At 41.1% G+C, this 27,564-nt stretch overlaps 7 protein-coding genes across 13 annotated transcripts; 4 read left to right on the top strand and 3 right to left on the bottom strand.

The window, feature by feature from the left end:
• Positions 1-27: 27 nt before the first annotated feature.
• On the top strand, positions 28-5,669 carry LOC108604207 (contactin). The gene is made up of 8 exons (XM_017993568.2): positions 28-47; positions 535-1,553; positions 1,611-3,296; positions 3,357-3,523; positions 3,592-4,464; positions 4,526-4,694; positions 4,749-4,882; positions 4,944-5,669. Exons 2-8 carry the CDS (start codon positions 629-631, stop codon positions 5,235-5,237), a joined length of 4,248 nt encoding a protein of 1,415 aa, XP_017849057.1. The 5' UTR covers positions 28-47; positions 535-628; the 3' UTR covers positions 5,238-5,669.
• A 155-nt stretch (positions 5,670-5,824) lies between these two features.
• Positions 5,825-7,856, top strand: LOC108601824 (protein Tube). Of its 3 annotated transcripts, none has more exons than XM_017989762.1 (3): positions 5,825-5,908; positions 5,996-6,461; positions 6,521-7,856. In XM_017989762.1, the coding sequence occupies exons 2-3, from the start codon at positions 6,008-6,010 to the stop codon at positions 7,579-7,581; spliced, it is 1,515 nt and encodes a 504-aa protein (XP_017845251.1). In that variant the 5' UTR covers positions 5,825-5,908; positions 5,996-6,007; the 3' UTR covers positions 7,582-7,856. The 3 variants fall into 3 exon arrangements, with proteins under 3 accessions (XP_017845251.1, XP_017845250.1, XP_033149864.1); XM_033293973.1 differs by having other exon boundaries at positions 5,871-5,908; positions 5,999-6,461; XM_017989761.2 differs by having other exon boundaries at positions 5,831-6,461.
• Positions 7,857-8,239: 383 nt separating this feature from the next.
• Positions 8,240-12,959, top strand: LOC108604805. Of its 5 annotated transcripts, none has more exons than XM_017994408.2 (10): positions 8,240-8,374; positions 8,677-8,885; positions 8,945-9,144; positions 9,355-10,277; positions 10,452-10,762; positions 10,829-10,958; positions 11,015-11,433; positions 11,488-11,682; positions 11,740-11,964; positions 12,268-12,418. In XM_017994408.2, exons 1-10 carry the CDS (start codon positions 8,353-8,355, stop codon positions 12,343-12,345), a joined length of 2,712 nt encoding a protein of 903 aa, XP_017849897.1. In that variant the 5' UTR covers positions 8,240-8,352; the 3' UTR covers positions 12,346-12,418. The 5 variants fall into 5 exon arrangements, 4 of the variants coding, with proteins under 4 accessions (XP_017849897.1, XP_017849899.1, XP_017849898.1 ...); XM_017994410.2 differs by lacking the exon at positions 12,268-12,418 and adding an exon at positions 12,747-12,959 and having other exon boundaries at positions 8,241-8,374; XR_001915360.2 differs by having other exon boundaries at positions 8,242-8,374; positions 11,740-12,210; positions 12,268-12,283.
• A 43-nt stretch (positions 12,960-13,002) lies between these two features.
• Positions 13,003-14,123, bottom strand: LOC108604651 (general transcription factor IIF subunit 2). The gene is made up of 2 exons (XM_017994201.2): positions 13,458-14,123; positions 13,003-13,393 (listed from the first exon to the last, which is right to left on the bottom strand). Exons 1-2 carry the CDS (start codon positions 14,019-14,021, stop codon positions 13,091-13,093), a joined length of 867 nt encoding a protein of 288 aa, XP_017849690.1. The 5' UTR covers positions 14,022-14,123; the 3' UTR covers positions 13,003-13,090.
• A 74-nt stretch (positions 14,124-14,197) lies between these two features.
• On the top strand, positions 14,198-16,659 carry LOC108604650 (alpha-1,2-mannosyltransferase ALG9). Its single transcript, XM_017994200.1, has 4 exons — positions 14,198-14,554; positions 14,611-14,991; positions 15,046-15,523; positions 15,579-16,659. Exons 1-4 carry the CDS (start codon positions 14,406-14,408, stop codon positions 16,458-16,460), a joined length of 1,890 nt encoding a protein of 629 aa, XP_017849689.1. The 5' UTR covers positions 14,198-14,405; the 3' UTR covers positions 16,461-16,659.
• A 79-nt stretch (positions 16,660-16,738) lies between these two features.
• On the bottom strand, positions 16,739-24,768 carry LOC108601475 (protocadherin gamma-B1). The gene is made up of 5 exons (XM_033294241.1): positions 24,678-24,768; positions 19,737-20,038; positions 18,059-19,105; positions 17,290-18,004; positions 16,739-17,211 (listed from the first exon to the last, which is right to left on the bottom strand). Exons 1-5 carry the CDS (start codon positions 24,766-24,768, stop codon positions 16,931-16,933), a joined length of 2,436 nt encoding a protein of 811 aa, XP_033150132.1. The 3' UTR covers positions 16,739-16,930.
• A 266-nt stretch (positions 24,769-25,034) lies between these two features.
• Positions 25,035-26,627, bottom strand: LOC108601999 (nucleotide exchange factor Sil1). Its single transcript, XM_017989999.2, has 2 exons — positions 26,423-26,627; positions 25,035-26,361 (listed from the first exon to the last, which is right to left on the bottom strand). The coding sequence occupies exons 1-2, from the start codon at positions 26,547-26,549 to the stop codon at positions 25,229-25,231; spliced, it is 1,260 nt and encodes a 419-aa protein (XP_017845488.1). The 5' UTR covers positions 26,550-26,627; the 3' UTR covers positions 25,035-25,228.
• Between the last annotated feature and the right edge of the window lie 937 nt (positions 26,628-27,564).

The raw sequence follows: 27,564 nt of genomic DNA, 5'->3' as shown, positions 1-27,564 counted from the left end.
TTAATATATAATTTTATAGTTGTGTGTGTTTAATTTATGTGCAATTGGTTAGTAAATCATAAAACCGCAGCAAAATACTCTTTAAATTATTGAGGCGGTAATTTTCAAGGGGGCTTATGTTGAAAATGTATGAGAGTAAAGTTTAAGGTGTGGTTGGAGTTTGACTAAGCACAGCTTTTCTTCCAATTGGGCGGCGGCAGTGTTGCGTTTTAATAATTTTGTAATACAACGCCAGTGAAATGCTCAGAGTTTTTGTGAACAAAATAAAAAAAAGTTATGCCTTACTTAAATACTGTGCAGTTTAAGTGAATATATAGTTATTTAACTGAGTTTAAGCCTCAGACCACGCCTAAATAAACACACGCATACAAATACACACGCTTATATGCTTGTGCATATGTGTGTGTATGTGTATAATTAGTAATTCCATAACTTTGCATGACTGTCTGACTGATCACTAAATTTGTTTACGCTACTAGTGCTCATTAATTGATTATTGTAAATAAACAGTGCTTATTTTTATTTTATTTATAGACTACGAATTTCTTTATATGAACATGTGCCTTTAGTATTATACGTAACGCCATACGGAGTAGTTCCCATCAATCGAACTGAAAGCAAAGTCACTATGTCACCATGTAGCAGGCGCACAGTCTGCTGGCTTATGCCACTGTTGCTGCTAGCAACGGCCAAGGCACAACTGAACGAGGAGCAACAGCAGGGATTGCCGCAACCACAGGGGCAGCAACCACAACCCTATCAGCCCAGCTACAACAAGGATTACTCGCCGCGCTATAATCCTTTATACACGGGCCAACCCCATAATCCCGACACTACCCAGTATGATAATCCCTTGCTGGACTTTAATAATCAACAGAGTAATCCAAATTATAATACCAACTATAATAATAACTATGATGCCAGCCGTCCATATGATGCCAATCGCCCATATGATGGCAATCGTCCGATAATAGGCGGTCCAGGTGGCAGCATTAGCGGTCCGGGCAGTATAAACAATCTGGGCCCACAATACGATCCGTTCAATCGCAATAGCGTTCACAGCAATGTAGGAGGAATTGGCTATAGGGATATGTTTACCGATGAGGATAACTTCTGCCCAGAGCATTGGGTCTCATTCCGGCAAACCTGCTATCGCTTCATACGCTCTCCCAAACGCAACTGGGCGGAGGCCAAAAAAATATGTAAGGCATACACCGCTGATCTAGTTAATGTGGACAATGTAGAGAAGCATTCGTTCATACTAAAACATTTAATACTGCAAAATCAGCGTCAGAATCGTTTCTTTATCTCCGCGCATCAAACGGGACCACAGAACTGGGTAAACGAAGATAATACACAGCTGCTGCAGCTGGAGGATTCATTTGCGTTCGATGAGCAGCTGGCGTTGGAAAATGAAGATCTAAATGATAATCGCTTTTTGGTGCAGAGCGATCTTAATCGCAACTTTAATAATCCCAATCAGTACTATAACACACAGCCAGGCACAACAAATGTCAATCAACGCAATCAAAATAATTTACGTGGTTTCTTTGGTTAGTATAAATTTATATGCAAAGTATTTGGTTATTAATTATTTGTTTTAATTTTAGGTAACAATCAGCCTTATGGGGATAATGGTTATTTGCGAAATCGTGTAGTTTATGCTTATTCAAAAAAAAAAGATCGCTGGTTATTTATGCCTGCCTATGAGATTGAAATGAATCTATTCATATGCGAGTCCAAGGTACTCTATAATCCAGACAATGTGAACATCAAACTGGATGACAAGCGCTCATATCATTATGGCTTGGATATACGTGACTTTGAGCGCATACCACGTGGGCCATATTTCGTTAGACAACCCAATGACACCATTTACGATGTAAACAAGAATCGTTTGATTAATGATATTGCGCTTAGATGCTTGGCAGGTGGTTATCCCACGCCCACTTATGAATGGTATCGTGAGGTTTATGTAAATGATACTCTGGAGTATCATCGCATTGATCCATTAACGCAGGATCGTTATACCATATCTGGAGGTAATCTGATTATCTATGAACCCAAGCAGGCGCTCGATCAGGGATCATATCATTGCGTTGCTAAGAACAAATTCGGCCGCATACGTTCGGAGAGCGCTCATTTAAACTTTGGCTTTATTATGGAGTTTAATTTAAAGCGTTCTTCGGAGACCAGCGAAATGAATTGGGGCAAGTCCATATTTTGTGATCCACCACAGCATTATCCAGGCGTCAAATTCTATTGGGCACGTGACTATTTTCCAAATTTTGTTGAGGAAGATCAACGTGTTTTCGTCTCACACGATGGTGCCTTGTACTTCTCGTTTATTGAAACCGTAGATCGGGCAAATTACTCCTGCACCGCCCAAACACTTGTCTCTGATACGGGTCGCAATGGACCCTTCTTTGCATTGCGTGTCACGCCCAATAGCAACTACCAGTCGCTCATCTTTGCCAACACTTTCCCCAAAGTGTTTCCCGAGGCACCTACAGCTGGTGAAGAGATCCGCCTAGAGTGTATGGCTTTTGGTTATCCCATACCCTCATACAATTGGACACGTAATGGACAGCCGTTGCAGCGCAATGCACACATCACTAGCTATGGACGCGTGTTGATTATTAAGAATGCAACAACCAGTGACAATGGGCAGTATACCTGCAGCATAAGCAATCCCCGCAAAACGCTTGAGAAATCCATTTACATCAACATACAAATGCGTCCGGAGTTTACCATACCGCTTAAAGATATGATAAAGGATTATAACAGCGATGTTACGTTCATTTGCGAGGCCTTTGCCATACCCGATGCAAACTACACTTGGTACAAGAATGCTGAACGCCTTGATCCGCTAACCATAAATCGTGATCGCTATGTTATACAGGACAATTTATTGACAATTAAGTTTTTGGAAAAGGATAAGGACGAGGGCATGTATCAATGCGGCGCCCAGAATCAGCTGAAGACCTCCTTCTCCTCCGCGCAACTGCGCGTGCTCAATATGAAACCATCGTTCAAGAAACATCCGCTTGAATCCGAAATCTATGCTATTTACAATGGCAACACGACCATCGTGTGTGATCCTGAAGCCGCACCACGTCCTAAGTTCCAATGGAAAAAAGATGGCCAACTGCTGGGTTCCGGTGGTCATCGACGCATTTTACCTAGCGGTACGCTGATTATTTCACCCACATCCCGTGATGATGAAGGCATGTATTCCTGCATTGCCTCCAATCAGGCTGGCACAGACGAATCGCATGCGCGTGTTATAGTCCTTCGTAAGTTTTAATTTACAGTAGAATTTAAATTGGATCTGATTAATTTATTTTAATTTGCAGAGGAAATACGCTTTATACAGACGCCACCACAGCGTATTGTTAGCCGTGAGCATGATCTGATTTATCTGCATTGTGAAGCTGCTTTCGATCCACTGCTGGATATTGCATATGTCTGGAAGCACAATGGCGAAATCCTGCGGAACAATCATGATGGCACTGAGCGCATTGTATGTTACCCATTTGGCACTCTTTAAGCAGATTTATTAAAAAAATATATTTGTTTACACATTTGCAGATTAAAGAGTGGAATAGCCTGACGGTGCGCAATACCACAATGCGCGATGCTGGCGACTACGAATGCGTTGTACAATCCGCAGTGAATGAGATTAGCACCAAGACCAATGTGGTAATTGAGGGCGCACCTGGTGCACCTGGCGGTGTGCAGGTGATTGAAGTAGGCAAGACAAAGGCTATTATTGAATGGGTGGATGGCACCAACAATGGCCGTGCTATACGCTATTATAACATTTTGGGTCGCACCAACTGGAATCGCACTTGGGTTAATGTGTCGATGCATGTGCAAGCACGTGAAGTGGATCGATATACATCGCGACAGCAAGCTGAAGTTGTTAATCTGACACCCTGGTCTTCGTATGAATTCAGCGTAACCGCTGTTAATGATTTGGGCATTGGTGCCCCATCAGCACCCTCGCCCATCTACAGCACTTTTGATGATAAGCCTTATATTGCGCCACGAAAGGTTGGCGGTGGTGGTGGCAAGATTGGTGACCTGACCATTACCTGGGAGCCATTACTGCCACAAGAGCAGAACAGCCATGGCATTCACTATAAGGTATTCTGGAAGCTTAAAGGTGCACTCGATTGGGCCAGCGAAATTATCAAGAATCATGAAAAAGCAGGCGTGGCCGTGGTTAATATACCGCTCAACAACTATTACACGGAGTATGAAGTTAAGGTTCAAGCTATTAACAGCATTGGCATGGGACCGGAGAGTGAAACGGTTGTTATACATTCCGCAGAAGATATGCCACAGGTGGCACCGCAGAGACCAGTTGCCATTGCTTTCAATTCCACCTGCTTTAATATTTCCTGGTCGCCCATTGACATGTCACGTGAAAATATACGCGGCAAGCTCATAGGCCATAGGGTAAGCTTATGTTAAATAGGTTGCTTTAACAGTTTATTAATCACTTTGTTGAAATATTTAGTTGAAATATTGGAAGACCACGCACCAGGAAGAGGATTCGGTGTTTTATCTATCGCGTACCACACGCCCATGGGCTTTGATTGTTGGCTTGCAGCCGGACACGTATTACTTTGTTAAGGTTATGGCTTACAATGCGGCTGGAGAGGGTCCTGAGAGTGAACGTACCGAAGGTGCTTATTATAAAACAATTACTTAGAATTTTATTAATTGTTTCTTATCTGTAGAACGCACATATCGTAAGGCGCCACAGAAACCACCGTCATCAGTGCATGTCTATGGCATTAATCCGTCTACAGTACGTGTGGTATGGCGTTATGTTTCACCAGCGCAAGACGAGGAACCCATCGAGGGCTACAAGGTAAATAAAATAGCCTGAGACTTTTATTTTCATTTAATTTGTATTAATATTTTAATTTAAGGTGCGCATTTGGGAAACGGATCAGAATATGATAACTGCCAACAATACTATAATCCCAATTGGACAGAAATTGGAGTCTTATATTAATAATCTGACGCCTGGAAAAAGCTATAACATGCGTGTGCTAGCTTTCAGTAATGGCGGCGATGGCCGAATGTCCAGTCCGACAATGCGCTTCCAAATGGGCAAGACGACACGAAATACAGCGAACACAAGACATCCGCACAATATAAATACAGCATTGATTATGAGTGTGCTGTTGTTTATAACCACCTTTTTTTACACTAACAACTAGTAACGAACCTCATCCATTTCTGCAGCTTTCAATTTAGAAAAGTAAGCAAGCAACCTTTCGGGATTTGCAAAGCGCACAGCTTTACCGAACACTCACAAAACTTAAGAGTCTCGTTTAGATTTAAATATCAGAAAACATTCCGTCTATATTGAATCATATGCTATACATTTTACACAGATTTAAAAAAAAAAAGTGACCTTATATACACGTAAGTAGAGCATATGTATTGAAAAGAAACAAATCAGCAGGTAACGATATTTTTTGAACACCCATATATATCATATTATGTATTTTTTCTATTGAATTTAGCAACGAAAGATAATATAATTAGCATAAGTATAAAGCTGTCTATGTAACGCCTTATCAGTTTTTTATCGTCCGTAACTATTGTTTCTCCTTTTTTTAGTACATATAAATGAAAAGTTTATGTAAATGTAATTGTTTCCATTATACAAACATTTATTGAAATACAAAAATAAAATTTACATTTTAATTTAAAATTGAATGCCTATCAATTTCGAAATCGAGCAGACACTTATCGATAGCTTATCGCTTCAGCAACTCTGTAAGCTCAACAGCTGTTGGGGCATTAACACATACATACGCACATATAAGAAACCAATGATGGCGCATAGGGAATTTTCGTGAAAACGCCAAAGCAACAGAAACAAGTAAATATAACATGAGTATAGCGCACAAATAATTTAGGCTAGCTGATGAATTAGGAATAACACTCACTGTAAAGCTTTAAACTCAAGCAGCGCAACAAAATGGAAATGACAAACGGGCACGGTCGGTCTATTGTTCGCGCCTCCTCTGCGCCCGACCCAAAATATTCAAAATATAACCGCTGCACAGAGCTGCGTCGCGTCGACGACAACGATATCTATAAACTGGCTAAAATACTGGATGTGAACAGCTGCTGGCGTAAGCTGATGTCCATCATACCGAAGCGCCTGGACGCACAAGCTTGCAGCGCTGCAGGAGCGCTTAATTACCAAGAAATTTCCACAAACGTGGGGCTTAAGTACACTGCCCAAGAAATAAGCCTGATTGATGCAGAGCGTTTGTCGGCCGGCCAAAGCATATCACAGGTTATGATTGATGAGTGGAAAACCTCTGGCAAGCAGAACGAACGACCCACGGTTGGTGTATTACTGCAGTTGCTGGTGCATTCTGAGATTTATAGTGCTGCCGATTTTGTAGCAACCCATTTCCTCAATGGTGAGTCTTTACAGAAAGTTAGCAGAAATGGCAAAAACACAAATTTATCTGCTTTTCAGAACCAAAACCAGATCGGCCTGTTGATGGCCCAGCAGCGCACATTAGCCTTGATCTGTGTAGTGGGGATCTAAGTGAAGACATGGAGGTAGATGAAGGTGCCAGCTTTCAGCCGAATACATCGGCCCTAAATGCAGCTGCTGCCCAGGGACGTGGCACTGGTATGAACTTGGATTACTTTGACAAACATATGGTTAGGCGTGACAAAAGCGTGCCACAACAGTTGGAGAACGGGGCTTCTAGTTCAGTGCCTGTAGCACCGCCGCGTGTGTTAAAAATTTCGCGTCAGCAAAGAAACACGGACAGCAATGCTGTGCCGACAACAAAAACAACAACCAATACTGTCTCATCTGCATCTATAACACCGAACATGCCTAATCTATCGATTCTGAATGCTAGAAGCGAAGAGCTGGCGCCTGCTAATGAACAAGTGCAGCAGCAACTGCAAAATATACCAAACGTATCTATACTCAATGGCATTTCCGAGCCGCTCTCATCTGTAGCAACAACATCCATTTCACTGGATGCTGTACAACATGATAGCAGCAGTAATGGCAGTTCAATGGCAAGCACATCTACAACGGTGCCAAATGTGCCATTGATAACGCTTTTAATTAAAAATACCAATTCGGTGATAAGCAATACATCTGAAGCTACCACTGCTACAGCCAGTACAACAAAATCGTCAACAATACCGGAAAAGAGCGCGTTGAGCTATAACAATTTCCCCAAGATAAGCGCATTAAATTTGAATACGCGCAGTGACTCTATAGCAGCTGTAGAAGAAGTAAATGGAGTTGCATCTCATTATGATAATGGCGGGGGCGACAATCACAGCAGTGGCACAAATAGTCTGAGTAATAATGACGACAACGATGATGATGATGACGATGACAACGATGAAGCAAACTTTGATCATCCCAACTCCAACAATGACTCCAGTCTGACAACTGTTACCGGGACCAGCGGCGATAATAGCTTTGAGCTTACCAACGACTCAAGCTCAACCTCAAATGACGATTACACTCACAACATTCCCAATTTAAGTGAACTTCAGGAGTAAATCAGCCCGTCCATTAAAGAGCAATAGTCAACTTTTTAAAAGCCCAACGCAGACATTCCTTTAATCATCAAATAAATATGTATATACATAGAATGTAAATGATTGCATATGATAACCTATCTTGGTTTGTAATGCTAAATTTTAGTTTGTATATAAACTCGGAAGCATGTAATACATACAAAACTAATGTTACTGGACATTCCATGACAGCAGACAATGTCATTTGTAAAAATAATCATGGTTTAAAATTAATTTTACACTCTAATATACAAATATGCCGATTACTGTAAACGTTGTCTTATTATTTAATTTAATGTATTGAAAAATTAGCTTTGAAAGTAAAACACAATTGCGGCATGATGATTATATATCGATGCTTGTATTTGAGTACATATGTATATATATCGATGCTTTACTCATGTTTGTTGCATCTCTAATTAGCTACATATATATACCATGTATATATCGATGCTTTTCACGTCTTTGTTGCATCTCTAATATAAATACATTTATATATCTAATTGGGAGGAAAAAAGGAGGCTCGCGCCATTTTTCCTGTGCTGAATAAAATCTTCATTTCTTTGTGTGTTTATATTAATTTTTGTTTACATTGGTGTAATTAAATATATCCCAAGACCAGTTCTTAAACTATTTATTGTCCCATGCTGTGTGGGCGTGCATGTATGTGTGCGTGTGCGGAGTTCCAAAAACAACATGGAGAATAATATTTTTGTTTACAGCTCGCAAATACAACACTGAAACAGGAATAAAATGGATGCAGATACAGACGACGGTAAGTGTCTAATTACATGCGAGTGTTTATATGTAGCTGTAAAGTGGCAGCATTACGCGTTACAAATAGTACCGTAGGCCTTCCTCATTGTTTTTGCGCATGTATTAGTGGCTACATTTTTGTGTATGTATGTATGTAAGCAATTTCACGTGTATTTGTTTTGTTATGTACAAATTGATTGAACCGGCGCTAAGCAAAACACGCGTTGATTAAGTCAGCGCTATTTTATCGCATTAAATAAAGCTCGCTATAAAAAAAGTAAACAATACAAATTTTACTGACCAGTTTGATATGTCTTACAGATATTCCCAGCTCCAGCGCACACAGTATGCAATTGCGTGAAATAAGGAAGACACTATTAGAGGTCGCTGCAAGCCGACCAGGCACAAATGTGTCCAAAGCTATTGTAGCATTCCATGAACATGGCACGCTGTCGAACTTGATTGTTTTGCTGGAGGAGCTATCAAAAAACACAGATTTCTCAACAGATACGCGCATCTCGCTAAACTATGTAAGGAACAAATTAAACGCTAAAAATCAAGCAATCTCAAGATTAAATATATCTTACAGTATATGGATGAGTTCGTACGCCTTGCGCACGATGCGAGAGTGTCCCGTCGTTCGTCACTTGCTGCTGCTGGCAATGTTTTCCAGTACTGCAGTAAAATATATGGCGATAGAATTGAGTTCGTGCACCAGGTGGTTGAGCAGCTGGTCGAATCACTAATTATGTCCGATCCCAAAAAGGATGAAACTAATGCGGCTAACGCGTAAGTTAAAACTAATACTATATGTACATAAGAAAATAAAACAAACTTTTGCGTGTGTGTCGACTGTAAAATTGCCGCCATGCTGTCTGTCAATTTTACCGCTTATCAGCTTATAACAGTAATAAGCTGGCACATGCTGACAAGAGCATTTTTTTAATCTTATCTAATTAATTAAATTGCATAAAAATTAAAAAACAATGTATATTGCAGCGCCAGGGAAGCGCAACCTGCAGTGGAAGCACCACGCAAGCGCCGATCAAAGAAGTTGGCTCAAAAAGAATTCGATCCATTCACATATCAAATGGAAGTTAAAAAATTTAAAACCATGCATGATGAAAAGCGTTTTAACCAACTGGGCTTTGAGTTAAATCTAAATCGCAATCGCACCGTTGAGCACATGTATCAGGATCACACGCCAGCAGATCTATGGAAGTATGCGCCGATTATTGATTCAGATAATCCTTCTGAGGTGGACGAGAAGAAGAACTATAAATTGTTTACCTACCATCCAGAGCCGAGATACAACACACTGTTGCCGGACATTCCGTTCGAGCGCTTGAATCTCATGAAGGAATTTATGCAAGCGAAGCAATTGAATGAAAACTTAAGCCATACAGAGTCTTTGGATGAGTATATAGCATTGGAGAATCAAATGCTTGCTGAGCGTTATGGCGCTAAAGATTGCGCGGGTCTAAAACGAGTATTGGATAAAATGGACACCAGCGAGCTCCTAAAACGCATGCGTCTAAATGAAGATCTTTCGGAGAATCTGCTGAAACGTACGCTGGAAGAGAGTGCAAGCGAAAAAGACGTTAACAAAAAAATTCGGCTAAACTCGTCGCATTCAGTGCACGATGAATCGCAAGATGATTGGACAATAAATATTATCAGCGGTACAACGCTAACAACTAGTCCACTGCAGACAGGGTTTGACAGCACGCTGAGCGATAAGCAGGACACGCTGGGAAAGACTATCGACTCTGACATTGATATGATGAATGCAAGCGATACGCTGCAGGATACTCAAATGGAATCTGCGCTATGTAGCACGTTGAGCGACAAACAGGACACAGCAGCATTGGTTATCGATTCGGGAATAGACATGGAGGACGTAAGCGAAATGCTGCACTCAGGTAAACTAAATAACGCAACATTTTATGTTTAGACTCGTCTTTTCAGTTGCTTTAAATAACAGGATAAGTTTTTTGTTAATAATTTTTGTTGTAGACACTTGACTTATGTTTTTGTTTTACTTCCCTCCGCCTTTTTTTTATTTACTTTTGCGCCTGTTTTCAAACGATATGCAGGCCAGTGTTTTGATGACGAGGGTGTTGTTCTTGCAGATACCTTAAACGATCAGCGTCTACAATCGCTATCGCCCAAGGTTATGGTGCGGGACATCTTGCCAGGAGTGCCCGACAAGGCTAATCTGAGCGTGCGCGTTGATGCCGAAATGCTCGCACTTAGTGGGCTCACAGAGACATTTGAAGAAATAGTACATGCTCCGCGTGATGTGCAGGTTCCCATTACATTAAACTTTTTGCAGTTGCCAATTAAACAACTGCGTAAAGTATACCTCTTCAGGTTAACCAAGGATTTTGATTTGTTCAAACAAGCGGTAATTATCACGTTATTATTAATGTGCGTTCAAATAGTTTAATACTTGTATCTTATATTTGTGCAGCGCCAACCTACAAAGCAAGCGGCTACTCCAAAAGTAGCGAGGGTGAAACCAACACCTCTGCGTGCTGAATCCCCCCTTGAAGGGATTTCACTGCTGCCACTGGATCAGATGGAGTTTGACTCTTATCAAAGTATGGACGCAAACAGATGTAAAAATATAATTTACAATTGTATTCGTTATTTTCAGACTTTCGTGGCTGGAGGCGTCCCACGTATGACTCTGGTATCGATCAGGAAGAGATAAGAGCTGACTCGACAAATCCCCTAGGGGAAGATGATATTATTGATGTAGGCGTGGAGTTTGTTAAGCATGAAATTCAACAAGCACGCGTACTGGAGAGCACAAATATAAGCACGTCATTGGATGAAATTGATACGAGTGCGGCAGCTATAGATAAAACAGGTTTAGAGTCCAGCGCTTTAGACGTAATAGATACTACTGATATTACGCTTGATTTACCATTGGAAGATGATGCGCCGGAACCTAGTGTTTCTGACTTGAATCAGAGTAATCTGAGTTTGCCAGCAACACCCGATTTTGACTTAGATTCAACACCAGCTATAACAAAAAGCTCCAGTGGTTTAGATGCAAATACTGAAGCTAAGGTAAGAACAGCAGGCAATTTTAATTGCGAATCTGTCTAACACTGAATTTGGCAGATTATTGATTGGCATCGTCGACTTGGACCCACTTTGGCAGCCGCGCACAAGCGTCAGAATTTTAATATTCAAAGTCTTAACGATGAGATCATTGAAAAATGCCAGATTGGCAATGGCCAGACAACGCTGTCGGATGTAATGGAAGGAAAAGAACCAAGCAAACTTTGTTGTTATATGCTATCTTCATTACTTCTGGTATGTCTATGCTTACGAAACTTCATAACATTACTTTTAACTACCTTTCTCTGTCAGACAAACCAAGGCAATGTGGCGCTTCAGCTTGATAAGCACCGGGATAGAAGCAGGCCTACAGAGCCTGAGGACCTTAAAATGAAATTGCTCAGCACTGAGCGAAGAACTCTCAATCCAGAAGATGATATTGGCAATGTGAACAGATCGCCATTCAATGGAGCGACGAATTTACAAACCGTGGACAATACAAGGAGACGCAAACTCGAATCTATAACTCCAATTAAGGTGAAATCAGTGCGGCTTATACAACCAGTGCCCACGTCATACCCACGTGCAGATGACACTGACTCCGGCATATCATCGGTGGCGTCTGCGCCGTAAACTGAGACGTAGTTTGTGCAGCAATAGCTGCTGTAGAATGTTTTCCGTGTGTGCCTCGTCTCGTTAGTGATGTGTTTAAACAGTTTTTAAGTGCTTCAAGTTTCGAGTTCATTGTTTGTACGTTTACTGTAAATAGGAGTAGTTTTAATTGTAAATATTTTATGTTTATGCACACATTTTAAACTTACCTAATATTATTCCTTGCAGCCATGGAAGCCTTGCCGTGATCTGCATTTTTCGCAGACGTACAACAAAGTTAGAAGGTTGCAATGGTCGTGCAACTGACAATCATAAAAATTCGTAGCAATTTTTATTACATGCACATTTTAAAACTGTACAAATTACTTTTAAGATCTGGAATGCTTTGCAATTTAATTTAATTATAAGTTTTTTTTTGTGGCTCAGCAGCCGTAATTTAGTGCAAAAAATATTAGAACAGTATTATTTAAGCTCGCGTTGCTTCTGCTTCATTTGAAAAAACTCTGAATTACTTTGCTTTCCGTTTAAATTTGCTTGCTTTTTATTTTTGCCACATTATTAAAATGCTTTTTTTTCATTTTTTCAGTTTATTAATTTCTTTATTATGTTCATATAATTTTCATTTATTCATTTTTGATTGAGTTAATTTTCATTTCATTTTTTCATATATTTTTAATACATTTTTCATTTTTGCCTTTTTAATTTAGAAAACTGCATTTGACCCACTCAAATTTTGGAAATCAAAGTGAGCTGATAGTACTAAAACCTGTACCTGATCTCATAGCGTGCTAAGCATTTTTTTCACATTTTTAACACTAATGTAATTACCTGATAACTAAGAGCGTCTATTTACATATGAATGTGCAATTTTTTTTCATAGCCTTAGTGAAAAACAAATGCAATTAAAAAGCAAAAAGAATCTAACAGAAAAAGTTGTTTGAATTTTTTTTATATTTACTTTTCTCTTAATTAATAGATATCTGGCATTTTGTGTGAAATTGAGATGATACAAAACAATTACAATATGTTATGGTGAAGATGAGGCCGAGTGTTATTCAGAATCGCTGCTTCCATCTGACTTGGACTTCTCTTCGTTCTTTTGCTCTTCAGTCTTGTAGTGACGATACTCTTTTTTGAGCTCCCACATATTTTTGTGCGGATTTTTCATATTGTAATCGCAGACATCTTTGAGAATCTCCTTCAGGTAACTAATGGGTTGGTTGGTTATCTTGACCAAGTCCTTTATGTTATAGTACTGATGCTTTTCAAAGGCATGGAAGAGCATATCCATCACAGCATTCTTGTCATCACGCGCCTTTTTACCCTCGGCTTTCTTACGCTCGCGATACTCAATCTAAAATGTAAGTTTTAATTTAAGTGTAAGTGAAAATAATATAATTGACGCTGCGAAATTTTACATTGTGTGCATGATCCTTGACCGGCTTGTAGTTCTGTACGATCTTGTCGATTGGTTGCACCCGACGCATTGGCTCCGAGGCCTTACGTATAGACTCTAATTTCAGTTTCATGTAGCAAGTGTCAGCAATAGGGCGGCACTCTAGCTTTTGCACAATCCGTCCCTCCATGTACAGTTTCTCATTGTCGCTTATCGCTGTGGCAGCACCAGAGCCATTTTCTTTACCATTGCTCCCACTTGTTGACGTTGCCTCTGATGGTGCCATGTGTGAAAAAACGCCAAGAGTCTGCTTTGTCACTTGTGACACGTCAAGCACATGCTCCGTGGGTATTTTCTCGTCGGGATCTAGGGCCAGCACATTTGGTGTGAGTGATAGTGACACCTGAGCTTTCTGTCCCGGCGTTTTACTAATGCGCAGCTTGCCTACGTCCATGTTTGATGGAGCCTTTTCCCATTTCTGTGCAATATATTTAGGCACTTTCACCAACCAAACACCGCGACCAGCATTTGAGAGGTCCAAGTCCTTGTCGATGATTTGTACCTTATCCTTGTCATCCTTAGACATATTATGTTTTTGTTAAACCCTAATTACGTGCTTAAATTAAATGAAATAAAATTGCTAGAATGTATAAACAGATCCGCTGCCAAATGTGTCTATCGGCTATCGATACGACTATCGATTTGCCCAATATTAAGATATTTTTGAATTTTAATATAAAAAGAAATGCAAGCAAGGTTTAAATTAAGAGTTGTTCAAAATTGTTTTACTTAAAACGAGACAAATGCGCAAGCTAATCAGCTGTGACGTCATATACTGTCTTATCTGTTTTGGAAATGGGCTCTGCCAACTTGTTTCAAGCCGCGATATCAGCTGGTGCACTATTTTACAGGGTGGCTTTTCTTTACGGTAGTTTGTTTTGGAAATTGCTGAAAAAAGGGCGAATAAAATATGGCACCGCCATCGGCACGGGCGCGTTATAATGCCAACAAGGCTGACAACCAAATACCAACCAAAAAACCACTAAAGCGTCGCAATGGCAAAAAGGAAACCAGCGATGTACCGGCCCCAACCCCTGCCGGCACCAGAAACGAAAAGCGGTATTTACATACAAACAGATGTATATTCAGTAATAAACAACGTTTATGTTTTGCAGAAGAACAATTGAAGTTATTAGAAATAGTCCAGACCCTAACGCTCCACTCCCAACGAATGTTCCCATGATGCCAGGTATTAACACTGCCTTCAAGACTTTTGTTAGCGCTCGCCTTTGCAGCGCCATTTGGGCATACATAGCGGACTGTGATGAGACTTTTAACTACTGGGAGCCATTGAACTACATTATCAACGGTCATGGTTTGCAGACATGGGAGTATAGCCCACAATTTGGGCTACGCTCCTATACGTATCTTTTGCTGCAGGGCGTGCCCGGCTGGATCTATCAGAAAATATTTAACCCTAGTCCCTTACTTATATTTTATATGGTGCGCTGTATGCTGGGCTTTGGCTGTGCTGTTATGGAACGATTTATATACAAGTAAGTTAAGACAGGCAATTAGAAAATGTAGTTAAACGATTCTTATTTATCCAGATCCATTTGCCGGGAGTTTGGCATACATGTGGGTCGCTTGTGGTTGATATTCCAGTTATTTAGCGTGGGCATGTTTGTCTCTAGCACAGCACTGCTACCTTCGTCTTTCTCCATGTACTTTGGTTGCTCGGCGCTGGCCGCCTGGTGGACGAAACAATATAGTCTATCGATTTTCCTCACCGCTATCTCAGCGCTGCTTGGCTGGCCATTCGCAGCACTGCTTAGTGTACCCATGGTGCTAGATCTGCTATTATATCAACGCGACTGGCGCACCTTCTTGCAGTGGACATTAATTTCGTTGGCAACAATTGCATTGCCAATGATTGCCATTGACACGAGCTACTATGGCAAACTAACCTTTGCGCCGCTCAATATAGTTTGGTATAACGTGTTTACTAGCCATGGACCCAACATCTTTGGCACTGAGCCACTGAGTTACTATATTATCAATGGTTTTCTCAACTTTAATATTATCTGGGCAAGTATTTAAATCAATTGACTTGAACTTGAATTAATCTTTTTTTGGTTTTTAGTTGTTGGCGCTGCAAGTGCCCATTATGCTGATTTTAGAGCTACTCATACTGCCGGGTCGATTTTTTTCAACGCTCAACTTTCCGCGTATTATATCGGTGTCGCCTTTTTATCTGTGGCTACTGGTGTTTTTCGCTCAACCACACAAAGAGGAACGCTTTCTATTTCCGGTTTATCCATTGATCTCATTGTGCGGCGCCATGACTTTAGACATCTATCAACGCATCTTCTTTCGCTTTAAATCGCTTATGTTCAAACTCAAAGAGCCGTCTCATTATCTCGATCACAGCAATGTCATTGCCATACTTGTAATGGTCACTAGTGCTTTGCTGGGCCTCTCGCGCGTCTTTGTGCTATATCGCAATTACCATGCGCCCATGGATTTGATGTTAGAGCTTAATAAGTTCAAGGTCTCACCACAATATCGTGCAGAGGAAACTTATAATGTATGCATTGGCAAGGATTGGCATCGCTATCCGGGCAGCTTCTTTTTCCCCGCAAACAATTTCCGTTTACGCTTTTTGAAATCCGAGTTCCGTGGCATGCTGCCCGCTTACTATACTGAGGGTGAGAATGCCACTCAAGTGGTACATCCATATTTCAACGACCAAAACCAGGAGCATGAGCACATGTATTTTGATTACGAGCAATGCCATTTCCTCATTGATTTTGACGAAGGCAAATACACAGCCCTAGAGCCAAGCTATACGCGTCGCACCAAGGACTGGTCTATAATGAAGAGCTTGCCCTTCCTTATACAGGAGAAATCACATCGAGTGCTGCGAGCTTTCTATGTGCCATTCCTTACCGACAATCATATCAAATACGGAGATTTCAATTTGCTAAAACGCAAGAAGCCACGCAGAAATGGGCACGGCAGCTAGAAAACATTACCAAGCAAATCCCAAAACATTTCCAAACAGCTCTCTTAATGTTTCATCTTATGTTGTTTCCTTATCTTTTGTATGCAATGCAAGTAAATTGTTTATGTTTAATTTTAATTTATGCCAAAGCTGTAAAGTTAATGCTGAAACGAGCTAGAAATTAAGCAATAAATATCGAAATTCAACAAGTTTTATAGCACTGTACCCAGAATTGTAATAATTAAATCACTTTTTAATAATGTAAGTTTTAAGTTTATTCTTAAGTTCAAATGTGAAAAGCGAATAATTGTACATTGGAATGCGATCGGTTAGGACTTAGAGCTACAAGTGCTGAATGTTTACAATGCTATATTTGGTCTACTTACAATGGAACTTCAACTTGGACTTTAACATGAGCTTACAGGCTAGCATTAAAATAGATTAAGTATGTTGCAAATTATTTACAATTTGTTCAGTGCTAGTGTTAAGTCCTAAAAGTAGACGGTTAAGTTGTTCTCGGACGAGCCCATGGTGTCCGAAGCGCTTAGCAAGTTTGTAGCATTGCCATTGGCCATAGTCGAGATGGTGGTAACGCCTGTGGCGCTGGAAGAAGTCAACAGCGTTTTGCGGTTGTTATTATCAGGCGTAGTCGGTTGCTGCTGCTGCTGTGATTGTGTTTGTGACTGTGACTGACCTTGCTGCGAGAGTGAATCGTGCTCTATTTCATCCTCTTCATAGAGCTGTCCATTGGCAGAGGCGCGCGATACAATGCCTGGCAAATAGACTATTTATAGTGAATGCTCTGGGCTAAAGGGTGGTGGAAAACAAAGAGCACTCTTTTTCAACTTACTGCGCACTGTGGCTGCATAGCTCTCCCGCTGTCGCTCCCGTTCGCGTTCGCGCTCCCGCTCCAGCAGACTGGCGGCATTACTGAGCGCCATGCTGCTGCTGGCGCCACTGCCCACATGATGCAGTCCATTATTTATGGGATTGGCCATGGTCATATTGCCGCCAGCATGCTTCATGTGCAGCACAGAGACGCCACCGCTGGTTACACTGGCGCCATTGCCCGCCAGCTTTTCATGCGTCACCAGATTCGCCGAGGAGACACTGCTGTGCGCCTGACTATGCACACGATTGCGCCCCAGCCCCAAGCCACCCGGGCTGTTCTTGCGCTGCTGCTTAGAGCGCACAATATAACAACTCAGCGCCATGATGATGAGCAGGAACAGACCCACAATCATGCCAAACATGCCCAGCATGCTATTATGCCAGCCGGACTGCGCCAGCGTTAAGCCCTCCATAGTTACGCTCACAGGCACGGAGGTGCTGCGCGGCGGCGCACCCGAATCCGTGGCAATCGCAATCAGATGCACTGTGGACTCGTTGAGGCTCTGCAGCTGCTCCGGACGCATGTAAATGTTGCCCGTGCTATCAATCTCAAAGAGACCTGCATGTTGACCACGCAGTGTCAGCTCCAGCTTGTCATTGCGATCGCCATCGGCAGCCTCCACCTTGCCTATTAGTACACCTTCAAAGGAGTCTGTGCGCGACTGTAGCGACTGCTGAGAGGGCAGACAAATAAATAAAAATCATTTTAACATCCAGTAGAAACTTACGCTCTTGGGCACCATAAACTCGTAGTGCGTTTCACGAAATCGTGGCTCCCAATCGTTGACATCAATCACCTCCAGCGTTACCTCAGCCGTGGTGCTATTGGTCAACCCATCGCTGGCCACAACCTGAAACTCATGCTTGGTCATCTTTTCATAGTCCAGCGGCTTGGCCAACACCAGTTCACCCAGCGAGCCCACGCTAAAGAACTGCGAATTGATGGGATCAGCTATGGTGAACTTCAAATGCTTGCCCGGCTTGTTGGTGGGCAGCGCCAGAATGCGATTGCCCACAGCGGTGTCCTCGCGAATGCGCATGACAAAACGCTTTTGGACAAATGCCAGCGAACTGAGATCGCTGTGTGTGCCGGGACGCGTGAGCTGCACCGTGGTCAAGGCATAGCGATCGGGATTGTCGATTTGTGTAGCCTTCACCACCAGCGTGGCGCCGTGCGCTAGATCTGCATAGCCAATGGGCGTAAGCAGTGTAATGGCGCCGCTATGCGGATGTATGCGAAAGTATTTGGTGTCCTGGGACTGCACTATGGTGTATTGTATGGGCGCACAGATGCCCTCGTCCTGGTCGACTGCTCGCAATGGTTCCGGGCGCATACGCAGCTCACCGGCACGACCATCAGCGGGCAGCTCGGCGCTGTAGGACTCGCGCTGAAATTTGGGATTCTGATCGTCCGCATCGGTAATGACCACACGCAGCAGCGTGTCCGAGTGACGTGGCGGTGTGCCCTGATCCTGTGCACGCAGCTTAACGGTAAAGTTCTGCAGCTGCTCATAGTCCAAGGCGCGCTTGAGCACCAGCGTGCCCTCCAGTGGATTCAGAAACTGCACCAGCTCCGCATATGGCCCAGGCAGCACCTGATACTCCACAGTGGAGAAGGGACCTGGCTGGTCGGCGTCTTCGGCACGTGCGCCTTGTAAAATACGCGTGCCGGGCACTGTAACCTCCGATAGCGTCAGCGTATAGGGTGTGCCAATCCATTGGGGCGCATTATCATTGACGTCCGTGACGCGCACATTGACGGGTATGACGAAGCTCTGCGAAAAAAGCAAAGCAGCAAAGTGTGTTTGAGTTAAGTTGAGCGCTCGGCAAAGATAAACACCTCAAGTGCTCCAACTGGTCACTGACCTCAAACGGAGTTCAAAGCGCCCCAAACAGGACTCCAAAAACACTGCATATATTTGCATGTTAAAAGCAAAGGCAACGGGCAACAACAAAAGCAACCACCACGCGACTGAACCCCGGAAGTACTAATGGCTAATTTATGGCCACTGGCTCTGGTAGACTCAAACCCAAGTCCAAACACAAACCCCAGCCGCAGCGTGCTCGACAAGTAAAAGTTAAGTTGGTTACTGTTTTGTTTGATTCTAAAATTGAAATAGGCGTCGTTGTCTGAAAAGTTTTCAATTGTTTATATAGTAGAAGAAATGTGGCTACCCATGCTACACTTTTAATTATACTAAAAAAGAAGGTAAAACAGAAAGCTAACTAGACGTATGCGCAATATGCTGAACAATGTTTACCCAATTTGCCTCAGCTCTATATCGAGATTACGCTTTTAACACGCACAGTCCAGTAGCTACCTTAAGCTACTGCAATATAGGTTAATTGGTTGCCCATTACGAATTGCTCAGCAAAGAAACTAAGAAAACATGGACTTGGACTTACCGGATCCGTTGAACGCCTGCGTATGCATATGACATTCACATAGATGGACGAGGGTCCGCGCAGTCCCTCCTTGTCCAGCTCTACTGACAATGCCAGATCCTTGCTGCCTGGCACTATCTCCACAGGCGCGTTCTTCTCTCTCAGCGATAGATTTATATCACCCGTGTCCGCATTGGGATCACCATTAATGCGCAGCTTGCCTATGATAGAGCCCACCGTTAAGTCTTCGCCGGCTAAAAAACTTTCTGCTGAGCCGCCACCCTCCAGGTAACAACGTGAGTCCAGTATCGCTCCAGTTGCGGCTGCAATGAAAACAAAAATAGCCATCAAAGTGAAACTGTGCTCCCGCACGCTCTTTAACTCTTTGAACAGCAATTAGCATGCTTCAGGTAAATTGCACCAAAATCGCACTCGCCCAAATCCAGTTTGTTTGTACTCTCGATGCGCTCTACTAAGCTTCCGTTTATCTTTCACTCTTTAGCAAACAATTCGCTGCAATTGTCTGCCAAGTCGCAGTGGTTTGTTTTGTTTGTGAAGACCAACAGCTGGTCAGCATGAATCATGTACTACAGAGAGGATTCGCTTGCTTTGTTTTGGATTGGCAGCCGATTTGCGTTTCCGCATCAGCTCCAATATCTAATTGTGTTAGTGTGTGCATTAAGTTTAAGTCTACTGAGCTTAAAGATTAATTGCAGATGGGTACGGGACAACTTTTCCCTCTACTTGCAGTTTAGTTTTTAAACTATTTCATGCTTATTTTTTGCTCAAACTGTATTGTCATTAAATTAGACTTTAGTCCCCACGCATGTGTACATGACATAACACCTTTAAGTAATTACAAAATATTAAAAAGTACGGCATGTGTTCCCCCATAAAGCGTTACGAATAGTCCCTAAAAAAACGTGTTTCTCCAACTGCTTTGTTTATAATGATGTGTTAAGTTTTTTTTGTTTATAATGTTCTGCTAAAGTGATTGCAAGAGCAAAACAAGCTCTGAGGGTTATTCTCTGACCCTGGCGAGAATTTCTCTTTATGCCGCAGCTCTAGAAGCTGTTGTGGCACTAACAACTGCGGTGAAATCTTCTGACTTTGTCTCAGTTGCAAGATCTTCATTGTAGGTTAATTGTCGTGACATTGAGCAATGCAAATGCTTTAGTTGTTTGTCTGCGATCATATCATACATATGTGGACTTTTATGAGAATAGTATATTCAAATTTTAGTATTGAAAGTTTTGCTGATGTGCTGATAAAGCACGTAAATATTTTATGACTTACTTTCCATTTTATATTTGTCAAAGTTGAGCTTACAATATTTACTGCATTAGCTATATGACTTAATTAGTATGCAAGACTAATTGGACTTAGCATGAAATAGTTACATCTCTCATAACCTTAAGATAAAGTTCAACTATCTCAAGCGTAAATCCGCGAAAGTCGTCTTACTATATAAAATCGAAACCGAAACGCATATGCTCATTTCCAGAGCTCCCTTAACATATTACATAAGTTTGTTTTCTTTCTTTTTTATTTTGTTTTTTTAGCAAAGAGTAACTAAATGAAAGTGAGTTGTGTCTACCAAAAGATAAATAAACACAGCAAATTTGCTTACACATGCGGATGTAGGTAAAGAGCTGACTATAATAAATATTTTTCAAACTTTCTTAGTATTATAGCCTTATATAACAAAAAGGTATTATATTTATAAGAATGTTTTCAAATTATTTGTCTTTGGCTTCTTGGGGAATAGTTTTGCCACATTTTTAACGAACTTTTTAATTTTATTCATGCGATTTTCGTTTTACTTATTGTTAAACATATTATTTTATATTTTAATACAATCAATGTTTTGGAAGAAATTTAAAATTTTTAACTGAATATGATGCCAAAATTATTTTGATACTTTCGAAAAAAGTAAGCGAGTGAGTAAAAGTTTTAGCAACCACAAAACAAAGTTTGAAACAAAAAACAAAACCAATTAGTTCACTGTACAGTATACACTCGTATGCAATCGGTTTTTGTTTTGTTTTGGTTTCGTTGATAAAAATTTTCGTTCAGCTTGATGATTTTTGATGAAAATGAAATGTCTCGCTTGACGTACATGCCACTGACTTTGGATTGGTGTGTATTAGTAGTAGAAGCACATAAAAAAAAAAAATAAAAGAAACAGAAGCAAAGAAAAAAAATTGTCGTAATCTCGGTAACTGCCGTTGTTACATTTGCTTATTAGATGCCATATGAGTTCTATTTGGTTAAACATTAAAAATGCTCTAACGCAAATTTCGCAATCAATTTTTCTGGGACAGGTCAAGCCGACGAACCGGTAAAGAACTGTCACAAAACGTTTTCCAAATAGCATGCTTAAGATTTCTTAACTATGTTCTCAGCCACAATGATTGCAATCAGTGATGTATGACAATGTAATGAACCGAAATTTACTGCAAACTGGAGCAGTTGGTATATAAATTTTAGAATCGAGTTCCAGTTAAGCTGTTGCAGTCATTTACATATGCTACTATATATATATGTATGTAGGGCAGGGCAGGCCATATAGGGGGGAAATTTAGCATGAAGAGTACGTAAGTCACGTAAATACTTTTGTTCGTCATAAATCGTTGGACCAGAACGCCGTTGACGTGTTTTAAAGTATTTCGTTTTTCTTATGCTGCTACTTTGATTTGCTTTCGGCCTAACTTTCCTCTTGTTAAAGTTTATAGAGCCTACAACGTCCATATTGTTTGGAATTTCACTATTTTGTTGATTGTCAGTTGAGGATTTTACTTTTAAGGTTAAGCACGCTAATTACTTTGTTTGACAAGAGTTATGCGTAGACAATAATTCATTGAAAACTTACCAGCTGCAAGACAAGAAATTCCAGAGATTGCATAGCATAGGCTATATAATAATTTAATCCACACTTTGGGCTTCATATTGAAAGTGCGCACGTTTCGAATATTTTAGTTTGGTTTAAACGTTTTTTAGAGCAACATAATAAGCTGGCTTAAACTTGCTCAGCTCTAGCATAGTTTTAAGCACATTTATTTTTAGTTGGCGTATTTATAGTTGCAGCCTTTATTTATTGCAACACTTGCCACATGCAACTTTTTACTATCACACACTTGTCGTCCATATAGTAATTTCATATCACTGATGTGCCATAAAGGTTTACTTTTGTATGAATGTGTGGGTGTGTGTGTGTGTATATCCGTATGTAAATTGGCTTTTGTAATGTGATATGACCTATAAAATGGCTGGGGGACTGAGCTGCGTTAAGCGTCTGTCAGTTAGACCAAGCACTAGAGAGAAACGTCTAGGTTATTACAAGATTATTAGATAGACAAAACATTTTAGCACAGAAACCAAAGCAACTGGAACATTAGCCAAAGCTAGCTAAACCTCCCCACGCCCACAAAGTTCTACAAATGTCGCACACATGTCAACCAAGGTGTTATTGTTGCTGTTATTATTTCTTTCTGCTGCTGGTTGTCCTATCTCGCGCTCTTTCTTTCCAACTATCTCTATCTTACTTGCTTGGTTGCCAGCATATTAGCTTAGTTAGTTCTTATACCAATTATTGTTGTTGTTGTTTGAAAACGGAATTGGCGGCATTTTAGTCTAGTGCCTGGCATATGTTGTTGTTGTTTCCTTGGCTGCGGCATACCTTTGCCTTCAGGCAAGCTTTAGGTGTGAGTTTTCACCAGCAGGAGTCGCACAATGCTTCCTAGCTGAGCTAGATTTATGGCATGCCAAAGTGGTAGCTGCTGTTGTTGACCACTGCAGGTGGCCAGTGGCGAAAATGAAAACGTTTTTGAGCGGAAGTCGCGGGAAGCGCACTAAACAAGTCATTCACCCATGCAGCAAAAAAAAACAAAACCTATTTTGCATTTTCCAATAACTGCAGCATGTTTTCAATTTTTTGTTTTGTATTTGAAATTTGCAACTTTTATCATGCACAACTAGTTGCGACAAGTATTTAAAACAGGAAAAAGTCAATGTCTGCGAGGAACTGTATTTTAATTAGCAGCTGATAAGTTAACTATAAATACATGCTGCGTCCAGAGATAGGCTTATTTGAATTTAAATTAGTTGTGATTGTATATTTTAATACAAGACATTAGCTTTGAAAAACTTTTTTGTAATTATTTGTGTTTATTATATTAGACACTTGAATTATTATTACATTAGCTTCTCTAACTGCACAATAAAAAACTGTTGATTTGTTTTAAATTATCACTTTGTTGCACTTGTTACAAAATATTGTACAATTCAATTGCTTCACATCCAAAGTAAGGGTTAAATGCATTTAAAGTTAGTACGTATTTTCTTTTAATACAGTATTTTAGTACATGCGAACAGACCACGCTCCAAACACAAACTGATTTTCCATAATGTTGCCAAAGCAGGGAATGCCCCCTAACAACAGAGTTTTCAACCAACAGCAACAGCAACAGCCTGTAATGCCGGTGCGTTCCTCGGTTGCTTATGCTTGTGTGTGTGTGTGTGTGTGTGTGTGTTGGAGTGGAGCAGTCTGGCCTGAAGACTCTGACTCTCTGGGTCTGGGTTGTGTTGTGTTGAATATTGCTGTTGCTTTTACTTGGCTTGGTTGTTACTGTTGTTGTGTTGAAAATGTTTCCACATCACTCGTCAAGCGTTTCCATTTAAGCTCTTCATAAAAAGCAACAGCAACAACAACAACAACAATAATGTTGAATAGCAGTGGTTGAAAGCAAATACAATGAGTACCATAGCGACTACGCGCACGCGCCCATGCTCAAATTGCGACGCTCAATAGACCCAGCTAGAGAGTCAGAGAGGGAAAGAGAGAGCGAGAATTAAACTTGGTAAGCCCTTAGCCAAAGTTGGATTCACCTGTATCTTCTGTTATGCTTCACTGAAGCTCACCCTTAACTAAAGTTTCAGAGAGTAATGACGCTCTCTGTTTACATTTTGTGCAATTTTGTGCCTTGGTAACCAAGGCGTCCTGACGCTTCCCGTGCCGGTTGCTTTGTGTCCATTTGCCATGACTCAGTGACATTGCATTTGCATGTGCATGCCGTTAATTGCTGTAATTTGAACTGGACGTTGACGTTGACGCCGAGGGTGACGCCGGCGACGTTGCGTCGTGCTCCCTTTCTTCCTAAAGGACTCAACTTGAGTAGTTTCTTTTGCAAGCGGCAACCGGTTTCCTGTACAGTTTCGTGTTTCCTTTTGCATACTTTCAAGTTGTTTTTGGGCCAAGCTTTCAATTGATTGCTACCAATTGTTTTTGCTTTCCTTCGCAGCAAAGTGACTGGCAACAATTTTGACTTACTTACTTTATGACCTGCTGCTTTATTGCGCTTTAAATAATTGTGCAGTGTGGCAACTTAGTTGGGGCATGTAACCTATACTTAATTGTTACACGTTCAATTAAATGCTTAATTATAATTAGTCACATTTTGGCCACTTTTACGGAGTATTGACTAACATAGCTTGAGTTTAACTTATAAACAAACTTAAAGATCACTATGACTGCGCTGCTCGAAGAAATTCGCACAGACTTTGGTCAACGCTTGAGAAACCTCCAATCGATATTCATCCTCACTGCGGGCGTACCTATTGCGCAAGGTGAGCAGCGCGTGTCGCAGAGTGGCGCTCTTGGACCAAAGAGAGCGGCACATTTGCTCTGTGCTCTCCAGTGCCACAGAGAACTGTTCCACAGTCTCGGGCTGATCCAATAGCTGCACGTAGTCCTTGCTAAGCACCGCCTCCATTTTAGCGCAGTAACCCTGATTGCTAAGCCAGGTTTCAAGCTCAATCAATGCGTATTGTGCAATAGCCTCTGAGGCGTCCATGTTATTTTCAAACGCCGAACGCTTTTCCAAGAGCAGATCGCTAATTAGAGTAACAACCTTTGCCTTATTGCGTAGCTCCACTTGACTGTTGCTCAGCACGCTGATGAAAGCCTGTGTGCCGATTGTGGAGAGTATGCGCTCTTGAGCCAATGGGAATTTTCGCAACATTGCACCCAAGGCATGTAGAGCTGATGAAACCTCTGCGCTGTTTGTAGAAGTCATCAGTATTTGGGCCAAATGTGAACCAAAGTTGCGCTCAAACACTTTTATTTGAGCCTTAGGATTGTTTGCCGTCAAGGCGCCCAGCACACGCATGGCTGACACTTTTAGATCCGTGTTAGTATCGTTGACCACAATGGGCAGCAGTACATCCTCCAGTCCTCCGCTGTCTATGAATACAAGTGCATTATCAATTTGATGCAACATGTACTCCAGATTATCAAGCACATTAAACTTGGGCTTCAGTTCGCTCGCCAGCGGCGTCTTGCTGAAGTTTCGGTATTGCTCCAGCAGCTGCACAATGACTTCGCCATCTGTGCGAAAATTCTTTTGGAAATCCTTGTAAGCCTTGCGCAACTCTGCATAGCTGCGTTTCTGCTCCTTGGCTTTGCGCACTGATTCTTCAATGATGTTTGCCTGATGCTCTAAAGCCAGTGGCTTTTGATCTCCTTTGTCATCTTCGCCGGCTTGACTTTGCAACGCTGTTCCTCGCTCGCTTTCGTCCAGCAACTTGGCCTCCTTGACGCCCGTCTGCATATTAATTCGCACATGCAGCCCCTTGGGTATGCCCTGACCTATAAATTGAATCATAAGTAGCAACATCATCAATATACGTTTTGTCCACGTAATACAAACCTTCGCGTATCACTTGCCATTCATGTGTAGCCACGAACTCATCAGATTTGTTTACATTTTCTGCAGTCCCGGCCTGTACGATGTTAATTGCCAAGACGGCAATTACTGTCGCAATTATAAGTCGCATTCTTGCTGATACTAATAATTTTATTGAATTAATTTACCAAGCTACTGTATAACAAATTAAATTGTGTACTTAAACAGAATTTGAAAATATGCAGAAAACATATGACGACGAGTTGTGAGCAGTGCTGCCAGACAGCTAAATTGAGCTGCCCAACATTTTTGTTATGCTAAAATACAAGCTAATGTAATTTGTTTTGATTGTCGTTGTATATCTTTATTTTAGATATATATTTTAAGTATTTGGTCGGTAGAGTAAAAATTTTTTAGCATGGCTTTATTGCTGCAATAGTTAATGTTAGCTATAAAGCAATCAATATGCCAGCACTGGTAATTGTCTGACTATCCTTTTTAATTTAATGATCTGGCAGCATTACCGGCGAATCGTTTCATTTTAAATTGTAGTCATGTATGTATATTAAGAAACTACTTTCTTAGTCGACTGAATTATCAAGTATACCTTAATATTAACATATCTCGAATGTTCCAAATTACATCAGAACTAAAATTATGTTAAAAAAAACAAAAGCTTAAATAGTTCTAAGTTCTAAAATTCTTAGCATTAGCATGGATAGCATACTATGCAAATGATTCGAATTTTTACGTCATTGGCACATACTAAGCATATTTGCATATATGTATGTATTGCTTAACTATAGAATTTAGAATTATGCAAATGTATGCTGTCTATAGTCGACAATAAAAGAATTGAAAGTCACTCTCGCGCAGTAAATATATATTTTGGCAAATTTGTATTTGTTTTTACGAAAGGGCTTAGGTAAACAGAACCTAGACTTATCTTATCTTGTGCCAAAACTTGATTAATATGTACATAAACAAATACTAATATGAAGTCATGTTGCTGTGGCGCCAATTGGACGTGTAAATAAACAAATTGCAGACTACTATTTTCAGGTTGTATGGCAACTGGTCTTAGCCGTATGCTAATTACCGATGACGAATGGCTAAAGACTTTGGCAATCAGTATGCGAAGAGGGTTGTTGCTTGTTTACACGTTT

This window comes from Drosophila busckii, chromosome 3R (genome assembly GCF_011750605.1).
Source record: "Drosophila busckii strain San Diego stock center, stock number 13000-0081.31 chromosome 3R, ASM1175060v1, whole genome shotgun sequence".
Lineage (NCBI taxonomy): Eukaryota > Metazoa > Arthropoda > Insecta > Diptera > Drosophilidae > Drosophila > Drosophila busckii.
The sequence above is the reverse complement of the archived record's forward strand: the minus strand, read 5'-3'. Positions and strand labels throughout refer to the sequence as shown.